We start from the raw sequence: 15,639 nt of genomic DNA, 5'->3' as shown, positions 1-15,639 counted from the left end.
AAGCGATAATCACAGAAGTCACAGAACCCGAAAGGCAGACTGCACAGCTTGAATTCGCTTGCTTTGAGTTCGCAAGTAGAACAGCAGCTAGCACTGAGGATCTAGCACTGCCAACAGCGTTTTCCGAGCTCTCGTTGATTATTTCCTTTGCAACCGACGGTTATCTCGGGTATGAGCCGCGGAGCCAGTCGTAGACGAAGTTAAAAACAAAGCAAGCAGCACAGCACAGAGAAAATATTGAGAGTGTGAATACGTCTGAAAGAAGTCTAACAGCGAAGGTCGTGAATCGTCGTCGAGAAGGGAGGTTGCCGGAGCTGTGGGAAGGGAGAGCGATCGGGATACGGGCACTGATCAGCGCGAACGGAGGTTCGAGCAGCAGGAGACGGAGGGAAAGATTGGGGCCTGATCCTGAGTTCGAGATGGTAGCAGGGCAATCTGGGTCCAGCAGATGGTTCTTCGCCCAAAAGCAACAGCAGCAGGATAGCGAGGAGTGAGAGGCACGATCCGCCCCAAGCAGCCAGGAGTTGACGATGGGGCATGCGAACTAGTCGACACCTCCGTCCTGGGCTTCTTGGCGGCAGCGTGCATTGATTGGTAAACAGGGGGCACTTGGCGCAGCGTCTCATCTCGATGCCCGCAGCCAATAACGCCCATGGTTACGCTCGGGATGCCTTACCAAGGTTCGTTCGAATCTTCGAACAGATGTCAAACCATTCTCACTGACAGGATTCTCTGAGGCCCAGGACCCTGTCGATGGTACGGAGCATCGTGACACCCCTTTCGGCCTGGCCGCCAGCTTCATCCTCTTCACCGCACGATTCTCTACAGATCTCGGGTTTCGACTAACAAAAATAGGGTGCCGCGGAAATATAAAGGTGGTGTGATACTCTATATATAGCAGAATGGGGGCCATGTGCTATTATTTTGAATTGATCAACCGCTGAGGCCGACGGGCCATCCTGCGCTAGGGCTCGCCCAGCTAACTGCTGCAGCCCTATTCGTGCCATCCTGGGGCGAGTCACCTGTCACTCTTCAGGGAGGACAGAAAATCCCAGCCTGGAGGACCTCGCTGTGGCGAGTTTGCAAGACTATTGGTCGTGAAGCATGGCCTGTGTTCACTGGATTGCACAAAATACGGCGAGCTGCAAACGGGGTTAAGAGCCTTTGCCGTTTGGATACACAGCTCTGGCCCTCTGGGGAAAGCTCGCAAAGATACTTGCGGGGGTCTCGAATCGAGATAACGATAGACCTAGACATTACTCTGTATACCATTTCTAATCTCCTTTCTCTGGTGATTTTATCTCAGGTAATACCGTGAATATCCGGCCTAATTTGCCTAGCATTTCATTCTTTTACCTCTTCTCCCCGTTTCTCTCCCAGTTATTCATTCTCAAGTGAGCTCAGATAGTTCCAGGATAGCCCCGGCAGTTAATCGCTCCCGAAAAACCTCTTGCCTGCTCCGATGAGCTGCCATCTTTTTTGGACTTTATAGCTTGGATGGTCTACCCTCAAACCCGGTGACAAAGTTGCAGATTTTCAAGTCTGTCGGTGCAGCTAACAATGGTGTGACTTTGCCGATCATCGCCTTGAAGTATTCCGTGCCGCCATGGACCTTGAGAGCGCCGGCGTCCGCATATCTAACAATGCCATTCTGGTTAGGTTCCGGGTGTACACTAAACGGAGTGCAAGTCGTCGCTCAATATCCAAAACGCAACACGTACTTCTCGACGGCGATGAGCTCGTTTCCTTTCTTAGGCCTTAGCAAATAGAACCTTAAGGTATTTGGCTCCTTCTTGTGGATGTTCGCGGCGGACTCAGCAAGAATCTTTGCAACCTATGCGGATTGGTTCCCGTCAGAGAGATAAACGCGGTGGGCGCTTTCCAGACTCACATCGTCTATTTTATCGGCCTTTGGTTTGAAAGTGGCAACAACATGGATCTCTTTAGAAGCCATTGTTAAGAATGGTATGCTTGGGAGGAAGCTATATGAGGATGGGTTGTATATGTATTCGCACAGCCAACTTATAAATACGCATTCCTCTTTGCCAGACCTAGGTTCAAGGAGGTTCGCCCAGCACTATCGGTTACGGAGAGCTCTGGAAGGGTTGTGGGGGTGTTCCGCCAACCAGCGAGTCCCGATGAGCTCAACCGCGGCATCATGTCCGTTCGCTCTCGAAACCAATCCGAGCTCAACACAAATACGGATGTCTAGCCTCAAGGAGTCTATGAGTGATCAGACATATGCTAGGCTTCTAGCTAAAAGTTAGAATAAATGCGGGATGCCAATAAATTCGCTGATACGCCAAAATCTTATCCATCGATAGGTTCTAGTTTATGAACGGGTCCGCATAGCGCAAAGAATTGATGTTGAGCGGTCAATTCGAACAAAGCCCCAAAGGGCTACTTTGAAGCCGTACCATTAATAGGTCGGCACAAATCACCTCAATCAATTCTATAAGTTGGCAGTTGGCAATTTGCAGCCCTTTCACGAGGGAACAATGGAGTTTGATGCCACCGGTGCATGAAGCTAAGCACGGAAAATCAGGTCTTGAAAGCGGAGCAAACTCGACAACGTCCGACTGTCACGAACCTTGGCTAGCCTCGATTTAAATCGCAGGACTCTGGTATCATGATACATTCATATCCGTACAATAAAACGGTTAGTGAGTTGACAATTGGGCCAACCGTGGACTTCAGGAGCTTCGATTCAGGTTTGCACGAATGAGGCGCCGATTGGAGATTCCGGGGCAGCCAGCGCAATACATTCGCCCAGCAATCCTACTACAAATGCTGCGGGGCGCCATGCTTGATAACAGGCGTTTCAGCGCCCATCAACTAGTCTAAAAGCTAGTAGGATATCGAGTCGTTCCCCCCCACACCATGTTTTGGCAGTGTCAGGAAGTAGATCGGGTGGTTTGCTGGGAGAAGTGGTTGGTCCACTTCAAGTTTTCAAGGGTCAGTATTTGCAAAGCAGGATTAGTCAAGATAGCCTAGAATAAAAGCCAAAGTTGCCATTGTTAAATGACAGGATCTGTCAAATTAATGATCTCAATCATAGCTGTGCTGACTAGGTGAAGGCAAGATGAAATCAACAGTGAGAACTGGCTGCCTTGTTGGTCAGTGCTGTTCGCCGTACAAAACCACATGCCACCAAACTGTCAACTTAATCTCGCATCAACGGTCAGATCAGCTCACAACGCCAATGCTTGCTTCACGCTGCGCCGAGGATTTTTGCTCTGTAGAGCTCATATTAGCAGCGCGTGGACGACATCATCACCATGGCTGACCCAACAGTCAATGAAAGCCCGGAACTAACTCCAACGGCGGAGGTGCATTCTCCCCATTCGCCGCAGAACAAGGACGCTGAAGCGCCGCAGGTTGTGCCAGTCAATCAAGAGGAAAAAGAGAAACTGGACAAAGTGATCCAATCTGATGTATGCACGTGCCGAACTTGCAGATATACCAGCGCATTATCCTAACAAGTAAACCACAGATTGGCGTCTTGACTCTTTTGAACAGGTTGAAACAAAGCATTTCATCTGCGCGGGTAATTTCTCCTTTGCAGCAATTGATCGCTTGAGAGGCGTACTAATCCTTTTTTTGACTATAGGATTTTGCAACCTTCCTCCGTAAGCGATCGATTCTTGAAGAAGACCATGCTCAGGGACTCAAGAAGCTTGCCCGTGCCATGCACGATTCCTCGATACGGCCGGACAATCGCCAAGGTAGTTTTGCGAAAAGCTACGATGAGATGAACAAGATACACGATCGCATGGCAGATCATGGGCTCCAATTTTCCGTTTCCCTTCATCAAATGTCGGAGGATTTGAATGAATTGGCAGCCAACATGGAACGAGGCCGAAAGCATTGGAAACAGAATGGTCTGAATGCGGAGAAAAGGGTCCAGGAAGCTGAGGCGGCAGCTGAGAAAGCAAAAGCCAAATATGACAACCTTGCAGAGCAATATGACCGTGCTAAAACCGGCGACCGCCAACCCGGGAAATTTGGACTGAAGGGACCCAAGTCTGCTGCACAACATGAGGAGGACTTGCTCCGCAAAGTTCAACATGGAGACACGGATTATTCAAATAAGGTACAAGCTGCGCAGACGCAGAAACAAGAGCTTGTTGCCACTCTCAGGCCGCAAGCCACACGTGCCCTTCAAGACTTGATCAACGAATGTGACTCTGCACTAGCACTCCAAATGCAAAAGTTTGGTAAGGTCGTCCCCTTCACGATATATGGAGCCACGCTAATTATTTTACTCACAGCCTCGTTCAGCGAGAGGCTTTTGCTTGGTAGCGGTTTATCAGTGAGCCCCTTGAGGCATCAAGCCAACGACAATGCACCCGTACCAAAGAGTCTTCGTGAAGCCGCCCGTCAGGTTGATAACGAGCGAGATTTCAAGGATTATATCCTAAGCCATGCATCTAAGGCTAACTCGAGTTCTACAACAATCAGATATGAGCGCCACCCAGTAAGCGAGCATTCAACCCCGTTTTCAAGAAAAATACGGTACTGATGTTTAGACTCTTACTACATCTCAAAATCCAAGTGCCCATCCAAAAAGGCAATCCCTGAGTATCAATACTGCGCCAACGCCAACTCCTCAAACCGCAGCACAGGCTTTTGCTCAAATGACGCCTCATAACGCTCCCCAGCTTCACCATGCTCAACCACCCCGTCCTCCTCCCCCTCCAACATTCCAACACCCCCATCAGGAGACTTTCTTTACGCAGCCGACGCCGCAACACCACTCTCCTGCACCCTATCCAACTACTACTCCGTATCCTCAGCATTATCCTCCCCCCCAGCCGCGTCCATCACATAGTTTTGACCGTCAGGTAACCGCGCCGGGCCCTGCATCTGCCAATAATGCGGCTCAACACTCAGATTTACCCCCGTTGAACCCGGTTTTTGGAGTTAGCTTGGAGGATTTGTTCCGAAGGGATGCCACTGCGATCCCAATGATCGTGTACCAGTGCATTCAAGCGGTTGAGCTTTTTGGTTTAAATGTGGAAGGGATCTACCGACTTTCGGGGAACACCATGCACATACAGCGGATGAAAGCAATGTTTGATAATGGTGCGTATTTTTACCTAAAAGTCTATCTACTTCGTATGCTTCCTATACTTATTTCACCCGCAGACTCGAGGCAAGTCGATTTTACGAACCCTGAGAACTTCCATCACGATGTCAATAGTGTAGCCGGTCTTTTGAAGCAATTCTTTCGGGAGCTACCTGATCCACTGTTTACAAACGAACGCTATCAGGATTTTATAAATGCCGCTCGTAAGTGATTAGGGAGCTTCGTTCTAAGACACCAGTATACTGAATTTCTTAATAGGCAAGGACGATGATACGCAACGTCGAGACACTTTACATGCCCTTATCAATAGTCTTCCGGACCCAAATTATGCCACTCTACGAGCACTGATCTTGGTATTTATCTTTCATAATCATTTGTTTTTAATCTTCTTTCACTGATTTATCGTCTTCCAGCACCTGAATCATGTGCAAGAACGAGCATCCGAAAATAGAATGAATGCGGGCAATATTGCCATCAGCTTTGGGTAAGTATAAAGCACCTGTTGGTTAACTACACTCACTATTTTGCCTATACTAATAAATACTCGACAGCCTAACGCTTATGGGCTCCAATGCTGGCCACAGCATCGCTGATTCCGGATGGCAGGCGCGAGTAATCGAAACCGTCTTGCAAAATACGTTTCAAATCTTTGACGATGATTAGACGAGTATCATATGTCTTCTTCGCCCCCTTGGGAAGTTTCAGATACAGAACCTTCGCCATACAGTACGGCGATTGTGATTTTTATCCTTTTGGCTCAACAATATCCGTGTGAACTTGGGATTGGCACAATCATTTTGTATTAATTAACTCTTTTAATGATTTTGCGGCATCCATCTGCTGGGATTTCACTCTACAACATGGAATTTGGAAACTTAGTCGTGGATATAATTCATTTTTGGCCGCTGGGCTACGTTCTCGTCATTGATATTACTTCTTGTCTTATCAATCATGCAAGGCCTTTTAATCCGGGTCTGGGTCCTAGCTCATGCAGAAAACTCAATCTCGCGATTCCAAGCAAATGCCATGGATGATGGCTTGCTTTTAGATCCACTCCCACGCTGTTCTTCGCCCGCAAATGCAGGGAGTGAAGCATGATCATTGGATGATTGACCACAATCCTCTTTCACTGTTGGACTCGGCCTTTAAAACTATCCACATGACAAGTGAGAGCCATGTGTTTTCAGGAATTTTGGTATGGACATTGCTTATTAGTTGAAGCTTAGTTGGATTTGACCTCATATCACTGGCCTGGATCTCGCAACAGGTGGATGCGGTTCAGGTAAAATTTCTCCGCAATCAACCACGACAAGAGACAAAAGAAAATATAAAATCCTGACGGTGGGATAAATAACCACAGCGTGCCATCCGGTTTTCGGGTTTCCTTTCTCGTCTTCGTCTTTCTAGCGGAACCAAGTGGATGTTCCAGCACCTCATCTCTGTTTGTCCTATTACTTGCTTTAAATTTCGAATCTCAGAAGGGCTTTCTCCAAGCTTAGAGCGCGCATCTGCAGACATGGGCCAACCTTCCTTTCAGGCGTCGAACGCCCTGATATATCTGACCTACGGAGCTTTTCTGTACGCCTTTTGCCCCCTTAATTTAGAAAAAGCACTCCAGCTAACATCTGCCACAAGCGTCGTCGGTCTCTATATTGCCTACTTGCTGCGCAAGCAGACAAAAGGCCAATTTCTGTCCAGTAATGGAACGCAAAAGGGTTAGAATTTAACAAGCCACGAGCTAGCGCTGAAACTCGTCCTTCCTTGCCTAAGGCTATGATTTTTCTATTTTTTGTGGGTTTGCTAATACATGTCGGGCGGTCTTTTGCCCATCTGAGTTGGTTTAGCTCTGCCTCTTGCTTTGAACTTCATCGCTTCGGGTGAGTTGTTGAATGCATGGGCGAGGAGCCCAACTCTTTCTTCTCCCGAATGAGAAGCGGCAGCCGCATAGGTTTATCGAATTTCTATCTGTCAGACCTCCGGGAGATGTCATCTGTTTTCCGCCTGGTTTCGGAACACATCAAATCACGAGCATGTCCATAGCTCGCTGTGTCGCCCACAATAAACCCAGAAAGCCTAAAACTAGACATGAATAGTTGGCGCAGCATAGAACAGGTTCGTATCAGAGAGTTCACTTCAGCATATGTTGCTCTGGGCGTCTGTCTACGAGGGCTGCGAGCGCAACCTGGTTATAAACTTGCGTTGCGTTCGCTCTTTCAGCCGATGGCTCCAGAGCGGCTTCTGCTGCGGCAACACTACGGGCGCTGATTGTGGCACTGAATGACTGGACGATCCACCTCTTGAAAGCTTCCCATGTTTTTCTGGAGAGATCCCTACACCTTTAGTGCGGGCATGATGCTGAGATTGTACCGTTGAACACTCGATCAAGTTAATGCTTGCGTGAGAAACGTGCTGCCGCTTCTCCCCTCCCCTTTGGTTTCAAAACGTTTATAATTGAAGTATAGAATTTGCTGATTGCAGGGTTTCTTTTACCGATTTCATAATGTGTAGGTCTCGGATCCGGTATTCTTTTCACTTATCCCGAAATTGCCACTATTGCTGGTGTTCAGGGTCTAGTTGTTTACGGATTATCTTCTTCATTGCCGCTTTTGGCTTTTGGATACCTTGGACCAATTATTCGGAAAAAATGCCCGGAAGGCTTCGTTTTGACGGAATGGACAAGGCAGAGATATGGGGTCGCTGCTGCGATGTATCTGAGCCTTCTCACGTAAGTGCGCATTCCATTATGTCGAGGATAATAAATCTCCCTAACAGATAGATAGACTTATTACGCTCTTCCTCTACATGGTGGCCGAACTGTCCGCCTTGCAGCAGATTGTCAATGCGCTTACGGGACTGAATGGGCTGCCAGCAGTGATCGTGCAAGTTGTAGTAACTACCATTTACACGTCCCTGGGTGGTTTCAAAGTCTCATTCATGACGGACAATATCCAAGGGGCAATGGTCGTCGGCCTTATCATTATTGGAGTCATTACAGTTGGGACGAAGACTCAAATCAACCGCTCTCTCATCGACTCATCCGGGCTCTTGGAGCCCTCGTTACTCGGCTGGCAACTTATTTATATTCTCCCAGTCGCAATTTTGACCAACGACTTCTTTCTCTCCAATTTTTGGCTCCGCACCTTCGCTTCAAAGACAGATCGAGATCTACGCATTGGCGTCTCTATCGCAAGTTTCACCGTCCTGTGTATTCTGGTTCTTGTTGGAAGCACTGGTCTTCTGGCAGCCTGGTCTGGCGCATGGCCCGGAGACCCGCCGCAGTCCGGTTCCATTGCGTTCTTCCTTCTCCTGGAGAAGCTACCTGGCTGGGTCGTCGGAATTGTTTTGGTCATGACTGTTGCGCTAAGCACAGCTGCTTTCGACAGCCTTCAGTCTGCCATGGTCAGCACAGCCAGTAATGACTTATTTCGCAACAAACTATCCCTGATCTACATCCGGATCGGTGTGGTTCTGTGCATAGTCCCTGTGGTGGTGGTCGCTCTGAAATCACCCAGTGTACTGCAAATTTTCTTGATTTCGGATCTTGTCTCTGCATCTGCGATCCCAGTCTTAGTCATCAGTCTTTGGGATAAGTGTTATTTCTGGAAGGGCTCCGAAGTCATTGCTGGAGGTCTGGGAGGCATTCTTTCTATCTTCATCTTCGGAACCATATACTATGGAAGTGCCTACGAAGGTGGCCGTTTGATCTTGTTGGAAAACGGCCTGTATGCGGACGATTGGAGCGTTTTTGGTGCGTATCTATTGTCCCCCTGATTATAACATGGCCAAACGCTGACATACGTCATAGGTGCCTTCGTCGCTGCGCCCGTTGGAGGCTTTATCTTTGCCCTCATTGCATTCGCATTGCGTATAGCATACCAGTTCGTCGTCTCTAAAGTCCGGGGCGAACACTTTGATGCGTTCGATAAACCGATCAAGCCAGTGCGAACGACGAGCCAAGTCGATGACCCCATTCGCCCTGTGGGTAATGCCCGGGACGAAGAGGATGGTAAACAAAATGATAGCCCCGCTGTTGAGGCTGATAGAGGAGATGATAAATGGTGGAAGTTGTGGTAGTCAGCGATTGCGGTTATGCATGCGCATTGACGGCGACCGGCGAGCAACTATGCCATAACTAAGCCTTTGAATTGCAGCTAAAACAAAAGTGCGGAATATTGGTAACCATAGTCCAGCCTACTGGCTGGGGGTTATTGCTTTGAAATAATTGATGACAAGTTTCTGGTGTTTGCAGCGGCTCATTTCTGTCAATGCTCTTGATGCTATCTCGACTCAGGCGGTATCATTTTAATAAGTTGAGGAATCGCCCCGTCTTTTCGCTTGCTATATTCCAAAACAAAGCAGATATAATACATGTTACATACCTAGCCACCTAGGCATTCTTCAAAAATTCTCCTACTTCCCCACAAACCGTTCCCGTTCCATCATCAAATGAAGCGGAAATCCACAAAGTCGGATCACTACTTAAACTTCATAGTCAACATCTCAATCCGGTCCTTCATCGACAACCCTTGCGCAAACATAGGATCTGTCTCTAAATCTTCCGGTGTTGTCTCTTCCGCCAAACCCCACACTTTCCAGTCGCCGTCTTCCCCATTGACCATAAATCTTTGCAGCACAATATACTCTGTACAATCCTGCTGCTTCTCAACGTTCTGTTCCTCCCCAGTGCCCGGTGTCACCAACGACTGTTTGCTCTGTATTCTGATCACAGCCTGTCGAATACCAAAGCCTTTAGCCTCGGGAAGTGCAGCACCACGGTCCGAAACAACTTGAGCGCCGGAAAAGGTGGGTGCAAAGGGAAACTTTTTGTAGGAATGAAGAGTCCAAAGAAGGCGGGGGGTGGTACGTGGACGGCGAGAAATGCGGGCTGCGAAGTTTTGATGAATGCCCTGACAGCAAATTTGTTTAAGAAGACCGACGTCACCACTGTATGCGATTGATGCAACGTTAATCAAACTACCACCGTAGAAAAACGAGGCAAAGGTAGCGAAGTAACCTACTTTGCAAAGGCGGTGTACATCTGTTTATGTAGATCGAGCGCTCGACGCTTTCGTTCTCGTAGTCTCAGCGGGAGACCTTTATTTACAAATTTACAAAAAGATAATATGCTAGTAATAACCAAAAGTTATTAGCTTGACTTCCACCTTAAAACTCGCTGAAAGAGAAGCATGAGCAATGGAAATACCTGATAAAATTCATAACCTTCATCTTCAACGTCATCCACTCCATTCTTAATCTCAGTTTGGGATCTTTGAATATCGAAGGCATATTCCGCCACACAGGCCTAATGAATGTGCCTGGTAATAGTCCTACATCGTCTGGCAGCATCTCCCGGCTAGCTCCGCTCATACTCTGCTTGACACGGTTTTTCATGCTCATCTGCGGTGGAATGCGAGGCTTTATGGCCTGAACACCCCCTTGCATCCCCGCATGTTGATTTCGGGAGGAAGAAAATGGCCTCAGCAAACATCGGGGCTCCAGGGGAGAGGGAGCTCTGGGGAATGCGGAGCGGGCGAAGGACGAGGAGACGGATCTGGGGAGGTAGAGGGCGGGATTCATGGCTGCGGGGGGTATTGGGTATCAGTTTCGATTCTTTAAAGTAATTGGCCTCCTTGCGAGCCTTTCGAAAGGCGGGAACGTCGTCGTCCTCGTCTCAATCTTTTCGACTTCGCATTTCTATCAAAATCGTGAATCTTATATAAGCAAAGCTATTCGGATTAATGATAAACCGATAAGCTATTTACACTAGTCTAAAATAGGGAAGGTCGGCTACTTAATAAGAGAAGGCCGTTTATTAGTCATCATATCCGCCGAGTTCGCCTTCGCTGCAGAAAATCGCAAAATGAAACCCGGAGGAAAAAGAATGCAAGGGATTCTTGGGAAAGCTGGGGAAGCGTGATGGTATTGCTGCGAGTGTGATTAAGCCGGCCATGAACTGACGTCTGCGTGCCATTGCGTCGGAACCTCTTTCACTGTCCATGGAAACCAGCTCCATCGTGTTCGAGATCATTACTATCAGACTTCATCGGATGTCCGAACATACCCAAAAGTCGCGATACGGTCCTTGGTCCTTGGTCCACGACGCCAGAGTGAACTGAATATCGCTAGACTTATTACGTATTTTATTGATTCTTCTTCCGGAGCCGATTTTGCACAACTGTAGACAAGTACACCTCCGTAATGAGATGGAGCTGCAAGCTAACCTCCAAGTGAGAGAGCATTGCAGCTAGAACAAGATCCTTGGGCTAGTGGCCGCTAGGAACTGCGTTTAATTGCGCTTTTCTGAGGGAGTTGCATCGTACTTTCTGAGCAACTAGCTGCAGTCGCGCCCAAGATCGCAAGCTCCCTCGAAACCAAATCTCCTTCTCCCATCCGCAGTGGCGCTTCATGCTCAACTGAACCCTCCGCCTCCAAACCCAGCTCCTGAATTCGCCATCAGTCCTTGATAGGCTTCGTCTATCAGCCAGCTAGAGATAAACTACAGAAACCTCAAAGAAGAGAAGAACTCTCCAAGACTGGCTCCCCTCCACCCCCGACGCCGCCTCCCCCCCTTCCTCTCGCCATGGCTCCTCCTCTCAAGCTCTCCTCCGCCATACCGCAATCCTGAGTAACCTTCTCGACCCCAATCTCCTCCCTCCTCCTCCTTCTCCCTCCAATGCCTCCTCCAAGGCCTCCGCCCGTACCCCGTCACCGCAATCCGTGACCACGAACCCCCTACATCCCCGTGTCGCAGTGATTCTGGGCGTCGATCGTTGCTGGTACCTCCCGCTGCTGATTTGTCGAGCTTTAAGTATCGTGCCAGCAGCATGGTGGGGTTTGCGTTGTGCGTTTACATTTTTGGCGGAACTGTTGAGGATTGAGCCGAATCTATGGAGGCAGCCGGAGGGCGACGGGGCTGGCGGGGCGGGAGGATGGACTGCGGCCATAGTCAAGGGGACAGCGGCAACGGTGGCTGCCGTGGATTGGGATGCTGATCGGAGATTTAGGGTGACAGAGGTTGCTCTCGCAATTATTTGGGTATGTCTTTCAAGCCGATTCTGCGCTGGACATCCTGCTAACGAGCTCCGCTGCAGTGCTTTTCTTCCGCATATTTATCTTACTTTTTTGCTGATTGTCTAATGTCCCGATGGTGCGTATACACCAGACATTGTTCCTACTACTCTCTGATTAATCAATCGGCGCAGGCTCCTTAATTATACGCCCTTGGCTGTCGTAATCCGCCTCCTCACCACGAACGGTCTCCTCGCATATATCACTTCCTGGATCCTCCATCTTTCCGGTGCATCATCCGACCCGCGTCTACTTCTTCCCGCCTGGATATCTATTACTTCTGTTCGTCCCCATTTCTACCGTCCTTCGATTTCTTCTTAAACTAACATAAAGACGCGCTCTAGATTCTCACACTGCTCTACCACCTCACCCAACGCAAAATCAACATCAAGAAAGAAACGGCAGCCTCTCTATCCGTATTCTCCATTGCCAGTTTCATAAGCATGTGTTCGTTACTTCTACAGCTTCACCTCTCGCGAGAAAACGAGCTAGAACTGCCTCTGCTCGTTATGAGCAAAAAGCTCTGGAAAGTCGTTGCAGAGAAAATGGTTGTTGTTGAGCACTTGCGTGGCACCGCGCCTCATGGTTAACTTGCAACTACTTTTCCTTTTTTTGTATGGGGTCATCCCTTTTTTAAGCTCCCTCGATGCTGTTTTCTTCGTTCTTCTACGTTTTACATTCCATGTTTGTTTGTATGATAAAGCATGAAGCCCGCATATTTATAGTTTTAAGTCGAGGTTCCACGAGAACGACAATGAATGCACAAAGCATAGTAGATTCATCAATACCATTAATTGCTGATTAGGCCATAAAACTAGTGAACTTAAAAGTCAAACAGTTCTGGGGAGGATGGTTGCATTGGACCGAAAGTTGACAGGCAGTCAAGCGAGTCCTCCCCATTTGTAATCGCAGCAAATTCCGAAACAACCTGATTACCACCAACAATTTGGGCAGTTGAATGACGAACAGATAGGACAAGGCAGTTCGTAAAGCATACCATCTGAAACGTCGCCCAACGTAGGAACAATAAAAATAACCTATCTAATGCATCCATGGGTATCTATTCGACGCCACACCTCGCCGTCGCCCATCACCGAAATATTTCTTCTTTCTGTGGTCGCACCGCGTATCCGCTGACCGCGAGGAAGTATAAATCGTCTGACGCCTGTTTTTGAAGAGAGCTCACGTCTATCGGATAGACAAGGACATCATAGGCAGACAAAGATGATCCAACCATATAACATATTTGACGGCGATATGACTTTGCCAACTCTCATTGGCGTAGGCTTGTACGAAGACGACGAGGGGACGTGAAGCTTGACTTAGAAACCATGGACCTTGATGGTCTTGGAGTCAAGCTCAAGCCCTTCTTTCTTGTCGGTTAAGAATTCTTGGACATCTTTGCGTTGATCCCCTTGGAGCTGGATCACTTCGCCCATCTCAGTGTCGTTCACGATGGTGCCATTGCAAGCTAGACACGAAAAAGATTATTAGTGAGTGGAGATGCAAAATCAGCGACGCTAGTCCATACCGAATTTTTTCTTGATGACCTTAAGGATCTTTTTCTGGTCGAACTTTTTCGGGAGACCTTGGACAGTGGTCAAAGTCTTACGACCATTGCGCTCTGTGATAAAGAGTGACGTGTTAGTGCCAAGCATTCAACTAGGACGACAGAGGAGCGAGACAGCAAGGGAGGAAGGGAGAAGTGCATACGTTGTATCCGTATATGGATATAATTTTGAGACTGTTTAGTATCGCCGGTATCTTCGTCAGCTTCGGCGAAGGGGTCTGTATGCGAGATGGTGGTTAGTCTTTCTATCGTGGAATGCATCGTCAAGCCACACGCACAACTACCCCGCTCAAGGGGGAGGAGCTTCAAAAACCGACATCACGCGACACAATACTTCTCGCGCTGCAAGAGGGTATGTAGGCAGCTTGATATCGTTTATCAAGATGTGCCCCCATAGCTTTTGAACATGCAGCAAAGCCTGTTGCGTAGCATAATGCGGCTCCCCGGGAGGGCGAGAGTGGCGGTAGACAAGGAGTCAACTTACCAAAGGTCTTGAGGTTTTCGATTGACATAAACTCAGTTGTTTTCACGAACCGCTCTAAGAAGTGGTGTATAATAAAACGTAGGTTGGAGATGTGCAAGAACTGCTATCAAGACTGAGCTGCAAAGACGGAGTGGAGTTGATGAGATTGAGACTGACGATGATGGAGAAAGGAAGAAGGTTGGGCTTCTTTTAAAGTTGGCGAAGAGCGCAGGGGAGGCGAGGGCTGCCGAAAGGGGGAAAGCGCCACTTCAAATCTCTGCCCCCATGACTAAGCAGGGCTGGGTGTGGTCTTGGCGTAACTAATTGATGAAACTCTAATCTAGTTGCGTGGCGACGGATGATAACCTTTGTTGCTCTTGTAGTGATTGCAGCTCTATTACAGTGATCTATAATCGCTCCTCTTCATGCATTTCGATCGCCTTGATATGCTTGCGATATGGACTCTGGCCCTAACTTCCCATTGCCTCCATCCGAGCCTGCCGTTTAAAATCTAGATACCTCGCAGCATAATCGTTCGCCAACGCCAGATCCCCAGATAGATGCATCAGGGTAGCTTTCTTTGCCGTCATCTCACACTGGCCATTCAGGTTCCCCACCTTTGAATACTCCGCAAACGCGCAATCAATGAATTCCGATGCCTTTGCTATATATTCTTTTTGCCGTACCATATCCTGCTTGGTTCGGCCGGCCAGCCCCATATTTGCATCCACAAGTAAGGAGTACGTGCGAGCGGCTAACACGGAGTCGTCGCCTTCCAGCACTTGAGGCATGATACTCTCTAGGGTATCTACTGCGGCTTCGAATTCCCGGAATACCATCAGAATGACGGCAAGATTCCCGAGCGCCTCCCACAGACCGGGCAGCACTCGAGACCGATATGCTATGCTAGCTGCCCGCATAACAAGAGAAAATGCGCGTTCGGGCTGGTCCGTCTTTTGGAATATCTGTGCTTTCAGATTCAAGAGCTTAATCTGAAGTGCAACATCAAAAAGACCTTGCTGCGTTGATTTTGCAATGTTTTCAATCAGCTTTAGGGCGGCGCTATAATCTCCTTTGCAGATAAGAAATTCTACCTCCGATAACGACAAAGCTGCTGTGTGTTCGGGTTCGTTGACTACACAAGCTCGAAGCTGGGTAACTAGGTGTTCTGCAGCCACTTTGTTGTCTCTACTTCAAGTCAGTTACCATGGCAATTGGTAGGAGCAAGCCTGAACGAATGTACCGGTGCAGCTGTTGCCTCAATTTCAATAGACCGCAGACGAATGTCCATAATTGCTGGTTTTTGAGGCGATGAAGCGTATGCGGTGATATATCTTCTAGCTGCTGCAACGCTTGGCTATAATTGCCACTCAGGGACAACTTTTGCAGTTCCACGTTAGTTCCTAGAGTCCCGAGTTTAAAAAGCACTGGAAGCCTTACAAGCTCGAA

At 48.3% G+C, this 15,639-nt stretch overlaps 8 protein-coding genes across 8 annotated transcripts in view; 3 read left to right on the top strand and 5 right to left on the bottom strand.

The window, feature by feature from the left end:
- Positions 1 to 351: 351 nt before the first annotated feature.
- UREG_00467 (uncharacterized protein) lies at positions 352 to 654 on the bottom strand (the record flags this gene model as incomplete). Its single annotated transcript, XM_002540908.1, has 1 exon — positions 352 to 654. The coding sequence occupies one exon, from the start codon at positions 652 to 654 to the stop codon at positions 352 to 354; it is 303 nt and encodes a 100-aa protein (XP_002540954.1).
- Positions 655 to 1,486: 832 nt separating this feature from the next.
- Positions 1,487 to 1,954, bottom strand: UREG_00466 (uncharacterized protein; the record flags this gene model as incomplete). Its single annotated transcript, XM_002540907.1, has 3 exons — positions 1,487 to 1,637; positions 1,722 to 1,834; positions 1,892 to 1,954. The coding sequence occupies 3 exons, from the start codon at positions 1,952 to 1,954 to the stop codon at positions 1,487 to 1,489; spliced, it is 327 nt and encodes a 108-aa protein (XP_002540953.1).
- A 1,324-nt stretch (positions 1,955 to 3,278) lies between these two features.
- Positions 3,279 to 5,752, top strand: UREG_00465 (uncharacterized protein; the record flags this gene model as incomplete). Its single annotated transcript, XM_002540906.1, has 8 exons — positions 3,279 to 3,434; positions 3,611 to 4,217; positions 4,272 to 4,477; positions 4,530 to 5,085; positions 5,149 to 5,292; positions 5,348 to 5,442; positions 5,503 to 5,573; positions 5,641 to 5,752. The coding sequence occupies 8 exons, from the start codon at positions 3,279 to 3,281 to the stop codon at positions 5,750 to 5,752; spliced, it is 1,947 nt and encodes a 648-aa protein (XP_002540952.1).
- A 1,837-nt stretch (positions 5,753 to 7,589) lies between these two features.
- Positions 7,590 to 9,163, top strand: UREG_00464 (uncharacterized protein; the record flags this gene model as incomplete). Its single annotated transcript, XM_002540905.1, has 4 exons — positions 7,590 to 7,593; positions 7,664 to 7,814; positions 7,870 to 8,837; positions 8,895 to 9,163. 4 exons carry the CDS (start codon positions 7,590 to 7,592, stop codon positions 9,161 to 9,163), a joined length of 1,392 nt encoding a protein of 463 aa, XP_002540951.1.
- A 401-nt stretch (positions 9,164 to 9,564) lies between these two features.
- UREG_00463 (uncharacterized protein) lies at positions 9,565 to 10,666 on the bottom strand (the record flags this gene model as incomplete). The annotated part of the gene is made up of 3 exons (XM_002540904.1): positions 9,565 to 10,033; positions 10,108 to 10,215; positions 10,293 to 10,666. 3 exons carry the CDS (start codon positions 10,664 to 10,666, stop codon positions 9,565 to 9,567), a joined length of 951 nt encoding a protein of 316 aa, XP_002540950.1.
- A 626-nt stretch (positions 10,667 to 11,292) lies between these two features.
- UREG_00462 (uncharacterized protein) lies at positions 11,293 to 12,747 on the top strand (the record flags this gene model as incomplete). The annotated part of the gene is made up of 4 exons (XM_002540903.1): positions 11,293 to 11,316; positions 11,425 to 11,545; positions 11,592 to 12,124; positions 12,622 to 12,747. 4 exons carry the CDS (start codon positions 11,293 to 11,295, stop codon positions 12,745 to 12,747), a joined length of 804 nt encoding a protein of 267 aa, XP_002540949.1.
- A 732-nt stretch (positions 12,748 to 13,479) lies between these two features.
- UREG_00461 (translation initiation factor SUI1) lies at positions 13,480 to 13,988 on the bottom strand (the record flags this gene model as incomplete). The annotated part of the gene is made up of 3 exons (XM_002540902.1): positions 13,480 to 13,628; positions 13,689 to 13,781; positions 13,871 to 13,988. The coding sequence occupies 3 exons, from the start codon at positions 13,986 to 13,988 to the stop codon at positions 13,480 to 13,482; spliced, it is 360 nt and encodes a 119-aa protein (XP_002540948.1).
- Positions 13,989 to 14,660: 672 nt separating this feature from the next.
- Positions 14,661 to 15,639, bottom strand: part of UREG_00460 (uncharacterized protein) — a gene marked incomplete at both ends in the record, with an annotated part of 2,688 nt that continues 1,709 nt past the window's right edge. The window contains 2 exons of the mRNA XM_002540901.1: positions 14,661 to 15,378; positions 15,434 to 15,593. Of these exons, the coding sequence (XP_002540947.1) occupies positions 14,661 to 15,378; positions 15,434 to 15,593 (878 nt within the window). The remainder of the gene's footprint in view (positions 15,379 to 15,433; positions 15,594 to 15,639) is intronic.

Source organism: Uncinocarpus reesii, genomic scaffold, assembly GCF_000003515.1.
Source record: "Uncinocarpus reesii 1704 scaffold_1 genomic scaffold, whole genome shotgun sequence".
Classification (NCBI taxonomy): Eukaryota; Fungi; Ascomycota; class Eurotiomycetes; order Onygenales; family Onygenaceae; genus Uncinocarpus; species Uncinocarpus reesii.
This window is presented reverse-complemented; position numbering and strand designations above follow the sequence as displayed.